At 32.2% G+C, this 16,617-nt stretch overlaps 1 protein-coding gene and 1 long non-coding RNA gene across 15 annotated transcripts in view; one reads left to right on the forward strand and one right to left on the reverse strand.

Annotated features, from left to right (window-relative positions):
• The window catches only part of LOC118447459 (glutamate receptor ionotropic, kainate 2), a 74,412-nt gene that overhangs the window by 12,727 nt on the left and 45,068 nt on the right, over positions 1-16,617 (forward strand). For all 11 annotated transcript variants that reach the window (XM_085659058.1, XM_085659059.1, XM_085659057.1 and 8 more), the window contains exon 3: positions 9,077-9,238. In XM_085659058.1, coding sequence (XP_085515184.1) covers positions 9,077-9,238 — 162 coding nt within the window. The remainder of the gene's footprint in view (positions 1-9,076; positions 9,239-16,617) is intronic.
• Positions 73-16,617, reverse strand: part of LOC146872854 (uncharacterized) — a 32,028-nt gene continuing 15,483 nt past the window's right edge. Inside the window, exons 2-3 of one of the 4 annotated variants that reach the window (XR_014982498.1) lie at positions 11,189-11,355; positions 73-425 (exon numbers count right to left, since the gene is read on the reverse strand). This is a non-coding gene — a long non-coding RNA (uncharacterized LOC146872854). Of the gene's footprint in view, positions 426-9,231; positions 11,356-16,617 lie in introns of those variants that run through there. The other 3 variants (XR_014982497.1, XR_014982499.1, XR_014982496.1) reach the window with 3 other exon arrangements.

A 16,617-nucleotide genomic window follows, 5' to 3' on the forward strand; every position in this document is an offset into this window, starting at 1 on the left:
CAAAAGAAGTAATAATAACAGAAAATATTAGTAACTTAAAGTTAAGGAAAGTTAAATTATAAAAGATGTTACAGCGGTATAATATAAAAGTTCGAAAGATTATGTGATTTATATATAGGTAGAATGTTTATACGCCGAATTTATACATATTTTCCAAGAATCCCTCTTCCAACCAATAGAATTTAATGCCGGTCTTAGCTCTGTTTCGTCGATGTTTTCCACTTTCGCTCATCCCTTCCCTACTTACTCGTTATTCTCGGTAACGCAATAACATTGTTATCACTAGACATTTGCAGAGAATATCCATAGACATCCCGTAGAAATGGCAGGACAATTTTACCCTTAGATGGAAAACGGTCACGTTAATTTCAGCCGCTGATCTTGTTGCATTATTCAAAGGCCACATTCGTCTTCGAAGTTCGCAGCTGCAACCATACAACTAAGTTAATTTACAAGTGTGTAAACATCCTTTAGGATGTCTACCTAAGTTTAAGGTTTATACTTTTATCTATATTTATTTATCAATTCGGTAGAAAGATCAAGCTTCGCTTTAAAATGAGCGTTGTTCTTGAAAAATATTTCAACGATATCTTGACATTGTCGCATCTTCCAAGCTTATGCGCGAACTTCGAAACATCATATTTGAGAAAGCCTGATTTTGTATTCATGAAAAAGCGTAGAGATTGAATCAATTCGCAGGAAGGTTGCGACGGAAGAATGATGAAGCCGCGAAAAGATACTTTGCTTTTATAAGTAGATACCTGTGTATATATATATATAGACGGATGCAGGTATATGTAAATTTTTTGAAATCATATTTATTCATATTTTTTTCAAAACAGAGACTATATATGAGCATTAATACAAGGGGAAGGAACGCAACAGCAGAAAAAAAAGAAAAAATTAAAATTTATAGATCGAATAATATTACTCTAGATAATAAATATTCTGTTTCACTTAAAAAATATCGTTATTTTGTATATCATAGAGAAGAACTTTCAACTCTAACGCGTGAATTATTGGAATTATATAACGTTGTACCAGTGGGCACATCGACACAAGAAATATATTTCGTGCGAAACTCGTTGACGGATTTAATCAAATTTACGAGTTGAAGACAGGATTAGAATAAAACTTTACATGTTGCTTTAAAAAAACTCGTATGTAGGAAGTATATAATAAAGTACTTATCAACACCGTTACAATAATTTTTTCGTGTTACTTTAACAACTTTAAATGAAATCGATTACTATATATAGATATTAGGTTTCTTGGAGAAACTAACTGTATTATCATCTTGCAATTTTGATTATGGTATATTCACATACATATATATAATCATAATAAATATTAAATTATTAGTCGTTGATTTCAATAAAAAAAATCAAGAAAAATTGTTTCGATTTCACGAATGTTTTATAGATCAAGTATTTTCAGTAACTCTAGCAATTACGCTTTCCAGTCCCAGGAGCGTACCAAATGGAAAGCGCATCGTGCGTTTAATGATGCAGGGAATGGCGAGGTGGTACGAAAGATATGTGTGTGTGTGTATGTGTGCGTATATGTATATGTGTGAACGGCAAGAGAGAACGTCGAGAGTGGTTACGCTGGCGAATTTGACATGTATGTAACACATGACCATGTATCTACATATAGATACGATACATAAGTATGCATGCGCGTATCTTTGCGCGTGCGCGCGTGACAGAGTGGCTGTTGCACCTCGTAAATGCTTTTCGTTGTGCACGAAGCAATGTGGTAACGTTAATGAGTCTAATTTCAAATAGTGCCGTTGCTTGTGAGAGAACATTAACGACGAAGGTGTCGAAAAGACAAGAGCCTAACATCGAGATTAATCGAATCGAGAATAAACGGAGAGAAAGCGTGTGAATAGTCGATTTTTCAATGAAAATTTCGCCTTTCTGGAGACTCATGTAACATTAACGAGAGACATTAGTTTAATAACTCGTTAGTACCGCTTGGAAAAGCGCCCTCGGCATACTCTCGTCGATTTAATTTTCACGAGCACGAAGGAGCTTCCTACAAAATTCGATATACAATATAGATTATACAAAATGTGATTGTTAATTAAGAAATCAAATATTAATTGTCAAAATTTATGCTTAATTAAATCAAATAATTCGATGGAATCAAATTGAATATTTGTAAATTTACTTATCACCTTTTATTTTTTTATTTCTTTTTTTCTTTTTGATACATTTTTTATATAATATTTAAGATTAAAAATTTGTAACTCTCTCTCTCTCTCTCTCTCTCTCTCTCTCTTTTTCTCTATCATAGAAAACGATGTATAGATCCTCTGACTGACCTATTAATTCGCACAGCTAACGTAAGAGAAATTTCAAAGATTGATATGGCCGCAGATCGCATAGGCGGTTACTATTAATGGCCAAAATTATCGGCTTTGTACACGGTACCATCTCAGTCGCCAAATAGGCATATCGATTTCGTTCGATAACGTAGTTTTGTCATTAGGAAATCTGACCCAGAAACCGCTTGGCACTAACTCACACCGCTACGGTTTCGATCACATCGAATTAAGGCTATGAGATCTCACTCTCTGTGAAAACGATTTTAACAGAATAAGCGCACTATTATTGATTGATCTTTCGAACCTTCGTTTTGTCTGTCTTAAGAATTATAACTTAATAACGACTTCAGAATAACTTGGCAGAAATGATCGAAACTTTTTCTTAGGAAACACATATCTGTTTTTCCACATAGTTAGACATAGTTGGACATAGTTCGATATTTCTTCTTCATCTTATTTTATTGGTCTCTCTCAAAGGACTCTTTCGTCGTATGCGTATAGCCTCTCGATCGAACAGGAAAGTTTGCTAAAAAACTTTTCATTCAAACTTTTTTAGAAACTCTCTCAGCCTCCCCCACCCTCCCCTCATCTCCCACTCACCCTTTCTCAACTTATATACCCACTTCTTTTCCACTTTTCTTTTACACCTTTCTATCTATCTTCGATCAATCGTTTTGCCGTCTGTCTCCGAAAATTGACTTTCTCGGAAAAACTTTTTTATTTTCTTTTGTCTCCTTCCTATCATACTAAATAAAAAATTTTTCTCATGAAATTCGATCATCCTAAATAATAAATTTTTCTCATGAAATTCGAACATTTGTTAACGAAGGAGAAGTAGAAGAGAAAGAGAGAGAGAGAGAGAGAGAGAGAGACTACAAACAGCATTTTTCAAAATATCTCTTACCTGATCTTCCTCGTATAAGGCTGACATCATTTTTCTGTCTCTCTATCTTTATCGTCCAGTTCTTCTCGTTTCAATTACTTGCAATCTTATCCTCTTCGAGAGTCACTCGACTCCTCAAGAATTTCAGTCTCCTTCACGAAAGATGTTCGCGATGAAAGTCTTTTATTCCTATCTCTTTTTCTTAATTCCAAAATTAATATACTCGGAATGTAATTCGCCAAGAGGATCCTCTTAAAATTAATTTAGTATAGGTACTATACTTAATTAGACTCACTTTTTAACTTTGAACGCATATATTTGTATATTAAAGGGGTACTTTCAATAAATAAATATAATTACAATTTCTATGTTTCTATGACAGAAATTGTAATTTAACTTAAGTAACATTAAATTTACATTGAAATTAATTAGCGGAAATGCGAAGTACGTGAACTAAGTAAAAGTTGAATAATAATTACATATAAAAAACTTCGTAACTATTTAAAAATTATAATCGTAGGAAGGAAGAAAAAGTAGCGAATTGAGGAATAATTTTATCCGGGAAATCGGATTTTTCTAGTCGATAACTAAAATGGATATCTCAACCTTACTCGAAACTCCTTTCAAGTTCATCGCAAAGTTTCGAAAGTGTCAAGAGAAACTCTACGATTACGAATTTTAGTACTTAAAGAGTGTCGTCGATTCTCGCACAGGAAGGGACTATCTTACGCGCTTCTTCTACTCGATAAAAGTTTTAACGAAAGGTTCGTTACCGATGTCTTTTGATAAGAATTTCTTGTACTTTATATTGGAACTTATCGAATCTTTCCGAATAATTCTCTCCTGTACAGGAAGTTTACGATCTAATAATTCTGTATCAAAGTTATCGATTTGTTTTAACAAAAAATAAAGTAGGGAGGAGGAACGAAAAATCTATATATATATATATATATATATATATATATATATATATAATTTTATGACCGAGTAGAATTAACATTTTAAAAGTTTTATACTTCCATGAGTGTATATATGAGTTTCAGGTTTGAATCGAAATTTAGCTATATAACGTTGATCGATAAATATCGCGTAGAATCAATGAATATTTTATTTTAGAAATATGTATATAAATGTTTAATTAGAAATAAATTATTGCAGGAAGTTCGTCGGTAGAAATTAAATCAAAGTTAATTGCTTCTTTCGTAGTCAGAGAGAGAAGGAAAGAGAGAGAGAGAAAGAAAAAGAGAAAGAAAGAGAAAAAGAGAGAGAGAGAGAGAGAGAGAGAGAGAGACAGAAAGAAAGAGATAAAGAGAAAAGGAGACACTTTCCCTCTTCATCGGTTAAAACAATTTGTGGCATTTCAAAAGAGCCAAAGAAAGTTTGCGTAAGTTAGGCATGGAACGATACAAAAACTTGTCCACCCTCAGGGAAAGATTGTTCTGGTAGGAAACTTCATCCGACCTATTCTGGAAGAAACGGGAAAGAGTCGAGTTGAAATTTATTGCGTTGCAACACAAAGTAAAACGAACTTTGATTGCTATTGACAAGGAAGAGAAACGAGGCACAAACGAAAAAATTCAGTGATATGAATGTTTATCAAAAGAGGATAATAATAATAATAATAATAATAATAATAATAATAATAATAATAATAATAATAATAATAATAATAATAATAATAATAAAAGAAAAAGAAAATAAAAGAAAATCATACATTACTTACTAGTTTAATTTTCTTATTCACAGAAGAATAAAATTTATTAATTTTTATATTAGTATATCGAATAATCAATTTAATTCAAATAGTATATCCTCTATATTTCGCTTTTATTTCTTTCAAAAATAGAGTCCGAGGTAATAACCGTATCCATCGTCGCAATCGAAAAAGATTTTTCATGGAAAGTTCGAGTGAGTTCAATTCGAGTTTTCACCGATAAATGTATCACGATACACTCTCGGTTTGTACCCGTGAGAAATTAGCGGAATTAACCCATGTAGATAGTAGCGTAGTATAGATCCGTTCGATATTCCTCAATCCACCGGGATTGTCCTCTATCGACTTGAAAATGGTTCGGGGATAAACGTAAAAATGAGGATATCCATGAGGTTGGCCAATCTGCGGATCTTCGATTACTTTCGATCTATTTTTTTAGAATCTAAAACTCATTGTTCTAATGTCTTCGAATGTTCTCATTCTCCATAGAAATAATCGACGTAGATATACATATATTTATTTAATTTAAACTGAATAAATAGTTCTCCTAGCCAATATGATTATTGATTATGAATCATAAATTTTGTGATATTTAAGATAATTGAGATGATCCTTGAAGATTATAAGATGATATTTAAACGTGCAATATTCACGTTGAAATATCCGCATGAACAATTCGTTGATATTCGAGACACGAAGGGATGATAATAAAAGCGAAAGAGGCAAAAGGACGCAATAAGATAAAAGCTTCCGGGAAGAGAATGTTCTTTTCTTTAAAAACCACACACACACACACACACACACACACATACATACACAAACATATGTACGCATATATATACACATATACATACACGTATATAGATAGAAGGTTTACGTATAGTTCTACAATATATAGATATAGGTAAAGATCATTAGACTAGTTGTAGTCTTCGCCCTTTTTCAAAGCTCGTTTGTACTCTCCACTCTTTCGAGTTAAACGTTGCTAATGATTAAATGAAAGCATTACACGATGGACAGACGGTATTCGAAAGCATCGCATCAAAAGAAGTCGTCTGTGTTGCTGGCGAAGAAAGGAAAAGAAACGGAGCGCTTAACGCGTTAAAGAAAAAAGATAGAGAGAGAGAGAGAGAGAGAAAGTGTGTGTATGTGTGTGTGTGTGCATGTGATTGTGTGAGTGAAGGAAGTCTATTTGAGCTTTCAAGACTAGAAAAGAACCGATTCTACTTGTATGTACGTACGTACGTTAAATGTACGGATAAATGGATTAGTTAGCTACGACACGAAACGAGTGGTGAAAGAACGTCAAGGGAGAATGAAAAAGAAAAAGAAAAATGATGGATTTATGGTGGTAAGCGTTGAAAGAATTCGATAACTAACGTTGATTCTTAATCTATCTTTCTTTTCGAAGGTTATTCTTATATGATCTATTGTCAATCGATCGTTTCATTTCTCTCAAATTCTCTTATCATTCAAATTAATTTTTCAAAATATTTTCTGCTTGTTAATCAGAGAGAAAAGAAAGAAAAATACTTTTTACTTTATTTTAATTTAATTTATTTTTTTTTTTTTTTTTTTTTTTTTATCAAGAATTTTCGCCCCAACAATTTCGAACATTTATGTAGCAATACTTTGTAATAATAGCTCCAGTAGTTATGTAAATTGCCTAAAACTAATCGTGGCAATACGATCGCAATTTACTTCATTCATTTATTTTGTTTATTTATTGCCTTGGATATTTAACAACGAAACTCGTATTTGACCGACATATGGATATAGTTCGCAAGAGTGTCAGAAGAACTATTGAAAATACAATACATTTGTGTCACGTATAACGAGGAATCCAGTATGTAGGTGGTAAAAAAAAAAGAGTGAGACAGAAAGTACAAGCTGAAATCGTTGCAGTTTCACGTCATATCGCACGGACGTCGCGTCGCACACAACCCGACCCACGGAAATAACTGTACCTATATATTTTTGGCTTGTTAAACTAAATGCAAAACCCCGTTGCGGACGTGCGTGGTCACGAAAACGGCTAACGACTGTACAGTCTCTTTTATTAAGCAGGACACGAGTTTTTTCAAACTTCAACTTTCTATAATAATAACCCGAATTGTTTCCATTTCTATTTGTTTTTTTATTTTTTTTTTTTCGTTTTCTACTAATACAATGTCGATCAAGTTCGAACGATTAATATCGTTATATTGATGTGAACATTAATTATTAAAAAAAATTCCTAGAAAAAATTTACTAGAAATTTGTAGAAACAAAAGTACAAGTGCGAAAGAAGATCGTGATAATAATCGTTCTCAAGAAACATTTTCAAAAGAGAAATATCTCCTAAAAAATAACGATTTTCGTGATTTCTCTTAAAATAAAAAATATTTTACGTTTCTTCTAAGATTTGTAAATTTGACTACTCAACCGTCTATGTATACTTACTTTTAATATCGCACTCGTGAAGGAAAGTAATTTGAATAATTTTTTATCTTACTCGACGATCTTCGTTAGATACTTTTAACACATTTTCACAATCCTTCACAATTGTAAGATACTGACATCCTATTCGTTATTTTTTCATCATTTTGAACATCTCTTTTCTTATATTTTGATTTTTTTTTTTTTTTTTTTTTTTTTTTAAAGACGACAATATTTTTCTAACATCTTGAAAAGCATATGCCTGAGGTGTCAGGACTAAAGAATAACGTAGGACGTCATGAAGTAATCGGTTTGCGATGAGGACGACGTATAGCCTCGTTCTATCATTCAAGTTTTTCGTATAGCTTTCCATCAAGAGCTTCTTTTCCATTCATCAGCGTTCTTCTTCATGCTAATGCTCAAAGTTTACTCTTTTGCGCTTCGTCGAAACCGCAACGCCGAAGGCTCTGGGTCAAACGGTTGTATTCTTTCTTTCGCTTTCTCCTGTCTTTTAAAAATAGGAAAAAACTATCAAAGCCATCGTCATAGACTAGTTAATCGTTCGCTTTTTTCCAAACTACCGCGAGCTATGTGCATGCATTTCGAACGACTCCCTTTTTCTTCCTGTGAAAGCATCACTAGTATCTTTGATCCTTCGTATTCGAGGATGAACTCGTGGGAAACTTAAAGAGTACAATTCTAGATTGGATGATCCCTTTCACTTGACGCTTTTTTTTATAAACCTCTTTCTTTCTTTCTTTTTTTCTTTCTCTCTTTCTCTCTTTCTCTCTTTCTTTCTTTAGTACGAATAAATTCTCTTTCACTTTTGACGTTTCCTCGGCGTTAAATCTTTATTTTAAGAACCGTAAGTTTTCCGAAAGTATGTCAGCTCCTTTTGGTCGATCCTACAAATAACCTGCTTATTTTTAATTGAATGTAAAAGAAGAGAAATAAGTAAGATGTACATTACAAAATCAAGTCCTTGACATCATAATATTATATGTATATATTTTAAATATTGATTTTACAATCCGTAAACAAATTTATTTAACTACTCGTGAACCCATGCAATCTGCTGTTTCACACGAAACGGATTGCTAAAATGTAAATCGCTGTTGTAAGATGTGAACCAATTCGCAAGACTATTCTATCGTGAGAATAAGTAACTTCGAAGCCGTTTAACATTCCGTTTCAGAGAAGGATCATTTACGTCTTAAACAGCATGATTGCGTTCAAAGTAAATTTACGAACCGATCGTGTTAAGTTGTACACTTTGAAACATGATAAACGTTCGTGTTCAAAGAGGAGAATTTTAAAAAGAAAAAAAATCGATGTCTTCGCACATTTATAGTTGCATCACGTTTATATGAAATTTAACGAATGTTCATTTTTCAAAAATAAATGAAAAAAAATGAGGGAGAGAAAGAGAGAAAGAGAGAGATTATAGTTATGCAAAACATGGTAAAATTTATTATCCATAAGACAATATCTAAAACGTGATTGGGATTCGAACTTGACGCGAAAAATGATGCGGGCTTAACGTTACAACGATTATTTAGGACAATGGCCAATGGTATGTCGATCGTACATAGACAGTTACAGTCATGCGCTAAATACGCTCTCGTACGATCGATAACCAAATTGGAATAGGGGTTAAAATGAATGGGCAATGATTTTCTTACAATCATTACGAATACATTGATTGTAATATTAATGTTTTTATCTGCAGGAGCTATTTTCACTCATGACCAAAAGGATAGCAGTACGGAGTTGGCTTTCAAGTACGCCGTGTACAAGATCAACAAGGACAAAATTATTTTACCAAAAACAACGTTGGAGTACGATATTCAATACGTGCCCAAAGATGATTCTTTCCACGCGTCGAAAAAGGGTGAGTAAGAAAATAATGGAAGAAATAAAATCTTTTTATTGTAATAATTTATGTCGTTTTCTTTCTTTTTCTTTTTTATTTTCTTTTTTTTCCTTTCTTTTTTGTTTAATCAAAACGACGTTACGTTGTAGAAGTAATAGCAGCGATTCGTTAGAGACGAATTAAAGGTGAAAGGTTTTCTTAAGTAAAAGAAATTTTTCTTAACGAGAAAAGCGCTTCACAATAGAATTTAATTTTCTCGTGGGTTGCTCGGGAATATTATTTGTACGTTCATCTAGACCGAGAGGTCGACGAGTTATTAATGCAAGTAGGATACGTGCTATTTCGTAAGGATTGTTTGTGACTAATAATAAATCGAAAAAAATGTTTTATGATTATACACTCTTGAAACGTTTAGATATATCTCAAAAGGCACGATTCAATTTACATGAATAGCAAATATTCCTACATGTATTCTTGCTCAAAAAAGAAAAAATATTTTATGGTTATACACTTTTGAAACGTGCACGTATATTTCAAAAGTTCCAATTCAATTTATTGAATTGTATACTGAATCGTATTGCAAAAGTTTTTCGATCATACATATATATAAATATATAATTGTCTATATATGTATATGTAATTGTATATAGACATGTACTCGTTACCGTTTATTTATTTAAATTATAATTTGCACTAACTCTTTCCAATTCTATCTACGCTCCAAGGGAAAATAGGGATGGACAATGAAATGTCCATTTTTTTCATTCTCGAAAAACAGCTCGTCCAACGGAGAATTTATGTGAGAATTCAATATCAACCGGTAATCCTTTGGCGAGGTTTGTTTTCATTTTGTATGTCGGTACGGTTACATACAATCCCGTGAGAAAATCAGATAAGTGAATTTATTCTTTTCTTTTTCTAGGATCGTCGAACGTTCGAAATCATTTCCTTTCGCAATCTCTTGCTGTTGAATTCCATCAAAGTGACTATACGCTCTTGCTTTTCTCGCCGTACCTTTTACCATTTTATCATCCTATTCCTTCCTTTTCATTTCTTGTCCTTTATAACTACGGAAATACTTCGTAGATATATCTGATATCAATAGAATCAATCGGTAACTTGAACTTGAGAAGAAATTTGAACGATATAAAAAATATGATTTGAAAATATTTAAAAGGCTAATACGAGATTGTTTTCATTTTTTCAAAATTATTTTTTACGATTATCTAAACGGAAAAAGATCCAACATCTCGATCGTTCTTCTGTGAATATTTAATCATTCTAAGTCGATATACTGTTCGATTAGCTCGTTTGCCTATGAATTAATATTATTCTAGAACGTTTCAGCACTCGTTTCGATATCGTCGTTCCTTCGATCGACGATATTTTTGTTAAACGATAATGTTCGTTCATTGAAACGAAATTAAATCGAGTTATCTAAGGAGACTAAATAGTATGCATTTTATTTGACGGTTTATATCGTCCTGCTTGGACCTGAGTAATCTGCGAACCGAAGGAACATTAAGACGAGGAGCATACAACGTCAGCGACAAAAATTGTTAGAGGGAATGGAAGCTTGAACCTCGTTAGTCAAGGCAAAGTCTAACAAACGATTATTCGGCGGTTCGTTTCGTGGCTAGAAGCCAGAAAACGGTCGTTCGACCTTTTCCTTTCTCTCTCTCTCTTTCTCTCTCACACACTCTTTTTCTCTTTCTTTCTTTCTTTCTTTCTTTCTTTCTTTCTTTCTTTCTCTTTCTAGTTTCCTTGACGACCAGCTCAGTCTTTCTTCTCAACATCAAAGGATTCTGCGTTTACGTTCTTCCAATCAATTTTTGAAACATTTCTCGTAAGAAGTTTGTTTCGTTATAATTTTACCTAACGCTAGTCCTTCAAAAAAGTGAAAATATCGATCATCCGAAAGACGTTTCCTTTGCTAGCGATTATGACGTAAGGCGTTTTATACCGTACATATAGATGTAACGCAACATATATCGGCTAGTGGAAACGAGGTGCTCCACAACGGTATGTCACGTGTTCGAGAGCAGCACTTGAGGGTTCTGTTCCCGATCCCTCGCACAAGTACTGCTGCTTCTTCATGTTGCTAGGGCCCTCGATCTTCGATCTTCCGTCTGAAACTTCCACGGACATGAATACATAAGCGAATATATTTACATATCGGAAATAGGGCTCATGTAAAATCATGTAAAATCAATAAAATCGATTGATACGAGCTGTCATACTTCATTCAACCAGTTATCATTTTTCAAGCTTTTAAATTGTACTGTGACTATAGCGTAAGTAGTCCCAAAATTATCGGATTATTTTTTTAATTCGTTCAAAATATGTCAAAACGAATATGTGCTTTAAAATATGCGACAATCTTACGAAGGTATATTTATTGAAATAGTTGATCCTATTATAAGAGTAGTATCTGAGTACGTAGATAAAAAGAGGGTATTTTTCTCTTTAAAATGGTTTCTGTTTCAACTCTCTGTGATTTTCCGTTCCGCAGATATGTCCCTTTTAATTTGCCATTCATAATTCTCTATAAGCACGTGCTATCTGTAGTAACGTAGAGTACGTGCGTACGCAAGCCGTAGTAAGTAGTAGAAACAACTGAATTCCAGAAATTTATATAAGTCACCATGTCAATGTTATTTTGAAAAAAATTATGTAGGTCAGTGTACTAAAGTAAATACAATTTACTAATATTGGGATATCTCCAAAATTAAGAGTCGTAGAGATTTAAAACAAAAACCATTATAAAGGAAAAATTTTTCTTTATTTTACAAGCTTATACAACTATTTGTTTTACAAGTTATAAACACTTTGTTATAAATAATTAATATGATAAAAATTTGTTTACAAATTAATATTATATAATTCATATAAATATTGTATACATTTTTAACTATTTGTTATAAATAATTTGTTATAAAAAATTTGTTATGAACAATTCTCATGATTAATTTTTGAAAAGCTCAAGGCCATATATAATTCATGTACATATTGTATATATATTTAAAAATTTGTTATAAACAATTTGTTATAAACAATTGTCATAACTAATTTTTTTAAAGCTAAGGCCATATATAATTTATGCATATATTGTAAATATATATTTAATAATTTGTTATAAATAATCTCTATAAACAATTGACGTTTATTTAAAAATTATCTATAACAATTTGTTATGAACAATTTATTATAAATAATTTTTATGAACAAATTCTTATAAACAATTGACGTAAGTAATTTTTTGAAAACTAAACCCATGTATGTAATTCATGCATATATAATATATATATAAAATTTCGTTATAAACAATTTCGTTATAAACAATTCCTCAAAAACTAAATATCGTCATTTTATAAAAAAACAACAGTTTTGTTAAGCCTTACATGTGATAAAAAGCAAACTGAGCTCATGAAGTAAATTGAAGGACATTTTTAAAGGTTTTAGGAGGTAAACTAAGGAAATAGGAAATTCAATTTTGAGTTCTGAATGTGTGTTGGAAGTTGGAGTATAGAGAAAATAGAATGGTTGACTAAGCCTTTGAAGACACAAATGTAAAGAGAACAGTATAAAGGGTCAAAATGTGATAGTACATCGCAGGAAGAAATAAATCTAGAAATCGTTGATAGAATTAGATAAAATTTAATTAGAATACCGACGAATTAAAACTGAACAACATTTAAAAGACAAATCCCAAAAGATAGAAAGAGTAACAAATAATAATCAATTTTCGAATTTTAAAATCTCTGATAAATATTCAATATTTGTTAAATTGCTTATGGTAAGACTTTACTTCTCGTGAATAAAAAAAAAAAAAAAAAAAGAAAAAACACTTGGAGTATCGAAAATAAATATAAATATTTTCAGATCGGTCAATTCGAAACATTTTTAAAAATAAAACGTTTGATTTGTAAAGGAAATTAATTTTGGAACATACTTCGACAGATATTCCTATTTTTTCCAAATTGAGTTCTTATGAATACGTTTGTGCATTTCTTTTTTTCTTTTTTATTTCAATTTTTTTTTTTTACTTCAATTTTTTTTTTTTTTTTTTTTTTTTTTACTTGAAGAGCTATCTTATTTCTTACATCGCGAAGTAAGTATAAGAAAGAACAGAAAGAACGTAGATAGAAAGAGAAGGTAAAAGCTTTCAATTTTCTTTAGTAAGTTTGAAACACCTTAAAAGGATAGCTTCTCCTTTCGAGCGTATGAAATGTTTCGTCTCTTGATATTTTCTTCGCTCGATGTATAGGACGCGTTACGAAATGAGATGTTCCTTTTAAACAAAAAGAAACGGGGGAAAAAGAAGCGCCATGCTAGTCAGAAAAGTACTCGCTCAATCAGACTGAAATTGTGGGACTCTTGGAAAGACGTCGGCTAGGATGGAGTAGAATTGATTCCTGTCTAACGTTGGAAAAGATTTAACGCGCAATTACTCTGATTCTATGTAAAGGAATGAATTCAGATTTGATTTGACAATATCAAACATCAAAGAACAATAGCGATATTCCTTAAATAGATGAACATCTCTTATTCTTTTTTTTCTTGATAATACACTTTTAATGATCGTTAACTCTGAATGGAATTCAGAAATATTCAATCGAAAAGAAGATCTTTTGTTGGGACTGTTCATGTCGGATAATATTCTTCTGTTGTTTTATTTCCACTCTTCTCTGCTTCCTTTCGCTATACTTTCCCTCCCCTTCTCTCCACTCCACTCCATGCCTCTCAATTCTCCTCGTTGAAAACATAAGACGAGATAATGATTGTTGTGCTTTAGCCGTGTAGTGTACCACATATTTAAGAAATAAAGAGCATAGACAATTGTCTGAAAGTTATTTCAATCTCCAACGATCTATGTATATCGAGATTTTATGAAATGTTTGACATTAATTGCTTCATGTCATTGTATTTTACCAATATATTTTAGACTCAATCACGAAGCTAATTTTGTAAATCTCAAGCAATTGATAGATAAGACTTCATTAAAACGAAATATTACGGTTTAAATGCTAAATACCTAAGTTACAACTTGCAGATTACGATGAAACACGTTCCATAAGGTGGAGGAGATTAAACCGACTAAATACTTTGTAATTTTAATGAGAGAAGCTGCGGGCTTTGTCAGAACGAAGAAGAACGACTGCTTTTCCACGTGGAGAAAGTTTAGCCGGAGAAAGTTATTCCACAGAAATTACCGCTAGGTTGCACGTAAAAAGTAGAGCCAATTTGCGTTTGAGAATTCTGCGTTTCCGTTTCTCAGCACAGACATTTAAGCTCGTTCTCGTGCTATGTAAATACGGAGAAGGTGACACAGATAAACTGCTCGTTCGTCAGAGACATTTCAAGCGTGGAAATTTTATCGCTATATTGAAAGCGATTTCTATATAATCGTCATGCGTTTAAATTACTATTTAACTGTTCAATTAAATTAATACTTAAATCAATGTCAATCTGAGGGTTATTTGAAAGAGACAGTTTATTCATTTATTATAATATCTTTTACTTACTGAATTATTCTTTCAATAATTAAGAATGTCGTTAAAATTTTCCCTGAAAGTTTTGTCTATTTCCAACTTCTATTTTAATCGTTATAATTCTTACAATAAATTATTCCAATATAAGTTTTACGTTTGTTTCTTTGTAAAATTTACCTGATAAACAACTTCGTAATGTTAGGTTAAAGTTTAGTCAAGACGAATGATAAGACGATTGGTAAGATGGCTACAATTTCATGGAGAATTTCGTCTAGGCGACATACTAGAATGGACTCATTCGTCTCACTTCCATTACTTGCGAAGAAGCAAGCCAAAGTGATATAGCGTTACAGAGAACAGAATTACCAAGCGAACACTAACGATTATAATCTAAGGTTAACATACATACAACTAGAAAGCGGAGTATAAAGAAAATGAACATTCTGAAAATCCCCCTAAATCTTGAATAACGTTCCAGTGTATTATGAAGTATATATCCGGTGTATATATGAGTATATTCGGTACTGTTGTAGAAATAAATAATACTAACTAAACTAGTTCTCGCATCTTTCAATTCGCAAGAAAATCTCACGTAAATCAGAATTTCAAGCGAAACGAAGTCTCGTGATTACTTCGAGCGAGTCCTTAGGGAAGATCTCGAATTTATCGGTCTTCTTCCCTGCAGATTTGAGAAATTGGATTTCTCCTGATGAAGGTCACGAAAAAGAGAGTAGTTGGGAGGAAAGAAAACGATAGGAAGAATCATTGAAAATGTAATAAAATTGCTATTAATAGCTCGACATTGACATTATAACTATAATAGATAATAATTACGAAAATACAAATATCAGAAAATCTACGCCTTTGCTCGGATTATTATTTCCTCCTTTTTGAATATTTGAACGACGGATTAAAAAGTAATAAAGGAGCTCACGTTTTACGACGACATTGCTGAACATTGTGCTTCCAATAGGAGGTTAGTGCAACCAATATCGCTTGAGGTAATAACGTTATAGGCATTGACATTCTTCAACGACGGAAAAAAAATTTATTCCCGACAGGAAGCGTCGTTGAAGCGTCATGCTTTTACCGATCTCCATTCCATTTTTCTTTCCGTTTATTCGGATCGCTCGTAATTTATAAACGAATAGTTTAAAAGACTCCTATGATCGAACGGATATTAAAAGTATCAGGCACACTCGTGCACACACATACACATACACACGTGCGCGGAATTGGAAATGGAATCGCTCCCGGCGAATAGATTTTGATCTTCTTCGAAAGATAATAATCATGATAAAAACTATTCATGTAAATACGATATTATTAGTAATTGTTACATTAAAATATATGAAATTAATTAACAAAAGATTTTCGAGTTGTTTAATTTGAATAATCTCGTAATCAGGAGTAAATGAATTTAATATCTACCATTTGGACATTTTCCTTATATTCAGAGAATGAACGGTACAACTTATGAGAGTTGGGTCGCCAGTAACAACCATTACAACTCGTGTAAGATAACCTCCGTATGTTGGAATATCGGACGGTCATCGGGTACTCTACCTACGCATGTACATATATACATAATATGTACATACCTATACAAGTATATATACGTACGTATCTACTAGTACGTTTCTCATGTTGGACCGCAGTAACCTCGCTAAAGTAGAGCAGGCGATATTGCACCGTATCGAACGATGTACATAGGGCGGTTTTAGCAAAACGTTAAATTTAGTTTAATAGAACGTCAACCGGTTTCTACGATGTCGAATATATTGATATTATAATTAATAATTACCTACGTAATAATTTGTAATATGCGTGATAACAAATATTTCTTTTGTTATCACGTATGACATGATGAAAAAAGTAACAATGTTTAAGTATTATAATCTAAGA

Source organism: Vespa mandarinia, chromosome 8 (assembly GCF_050613455.1).
Source record: "Vespa mandarinia isolate Hongniang chromosome 8, ASM5061345v1, whole genome shotgun sequence".
Classification (NCBI taxonomy): Eukaryota; Metazoa; Arthropoda; class Insecta; order Hymenoptera; family Vespidae; genus Vespa; species Vespa mandarinia.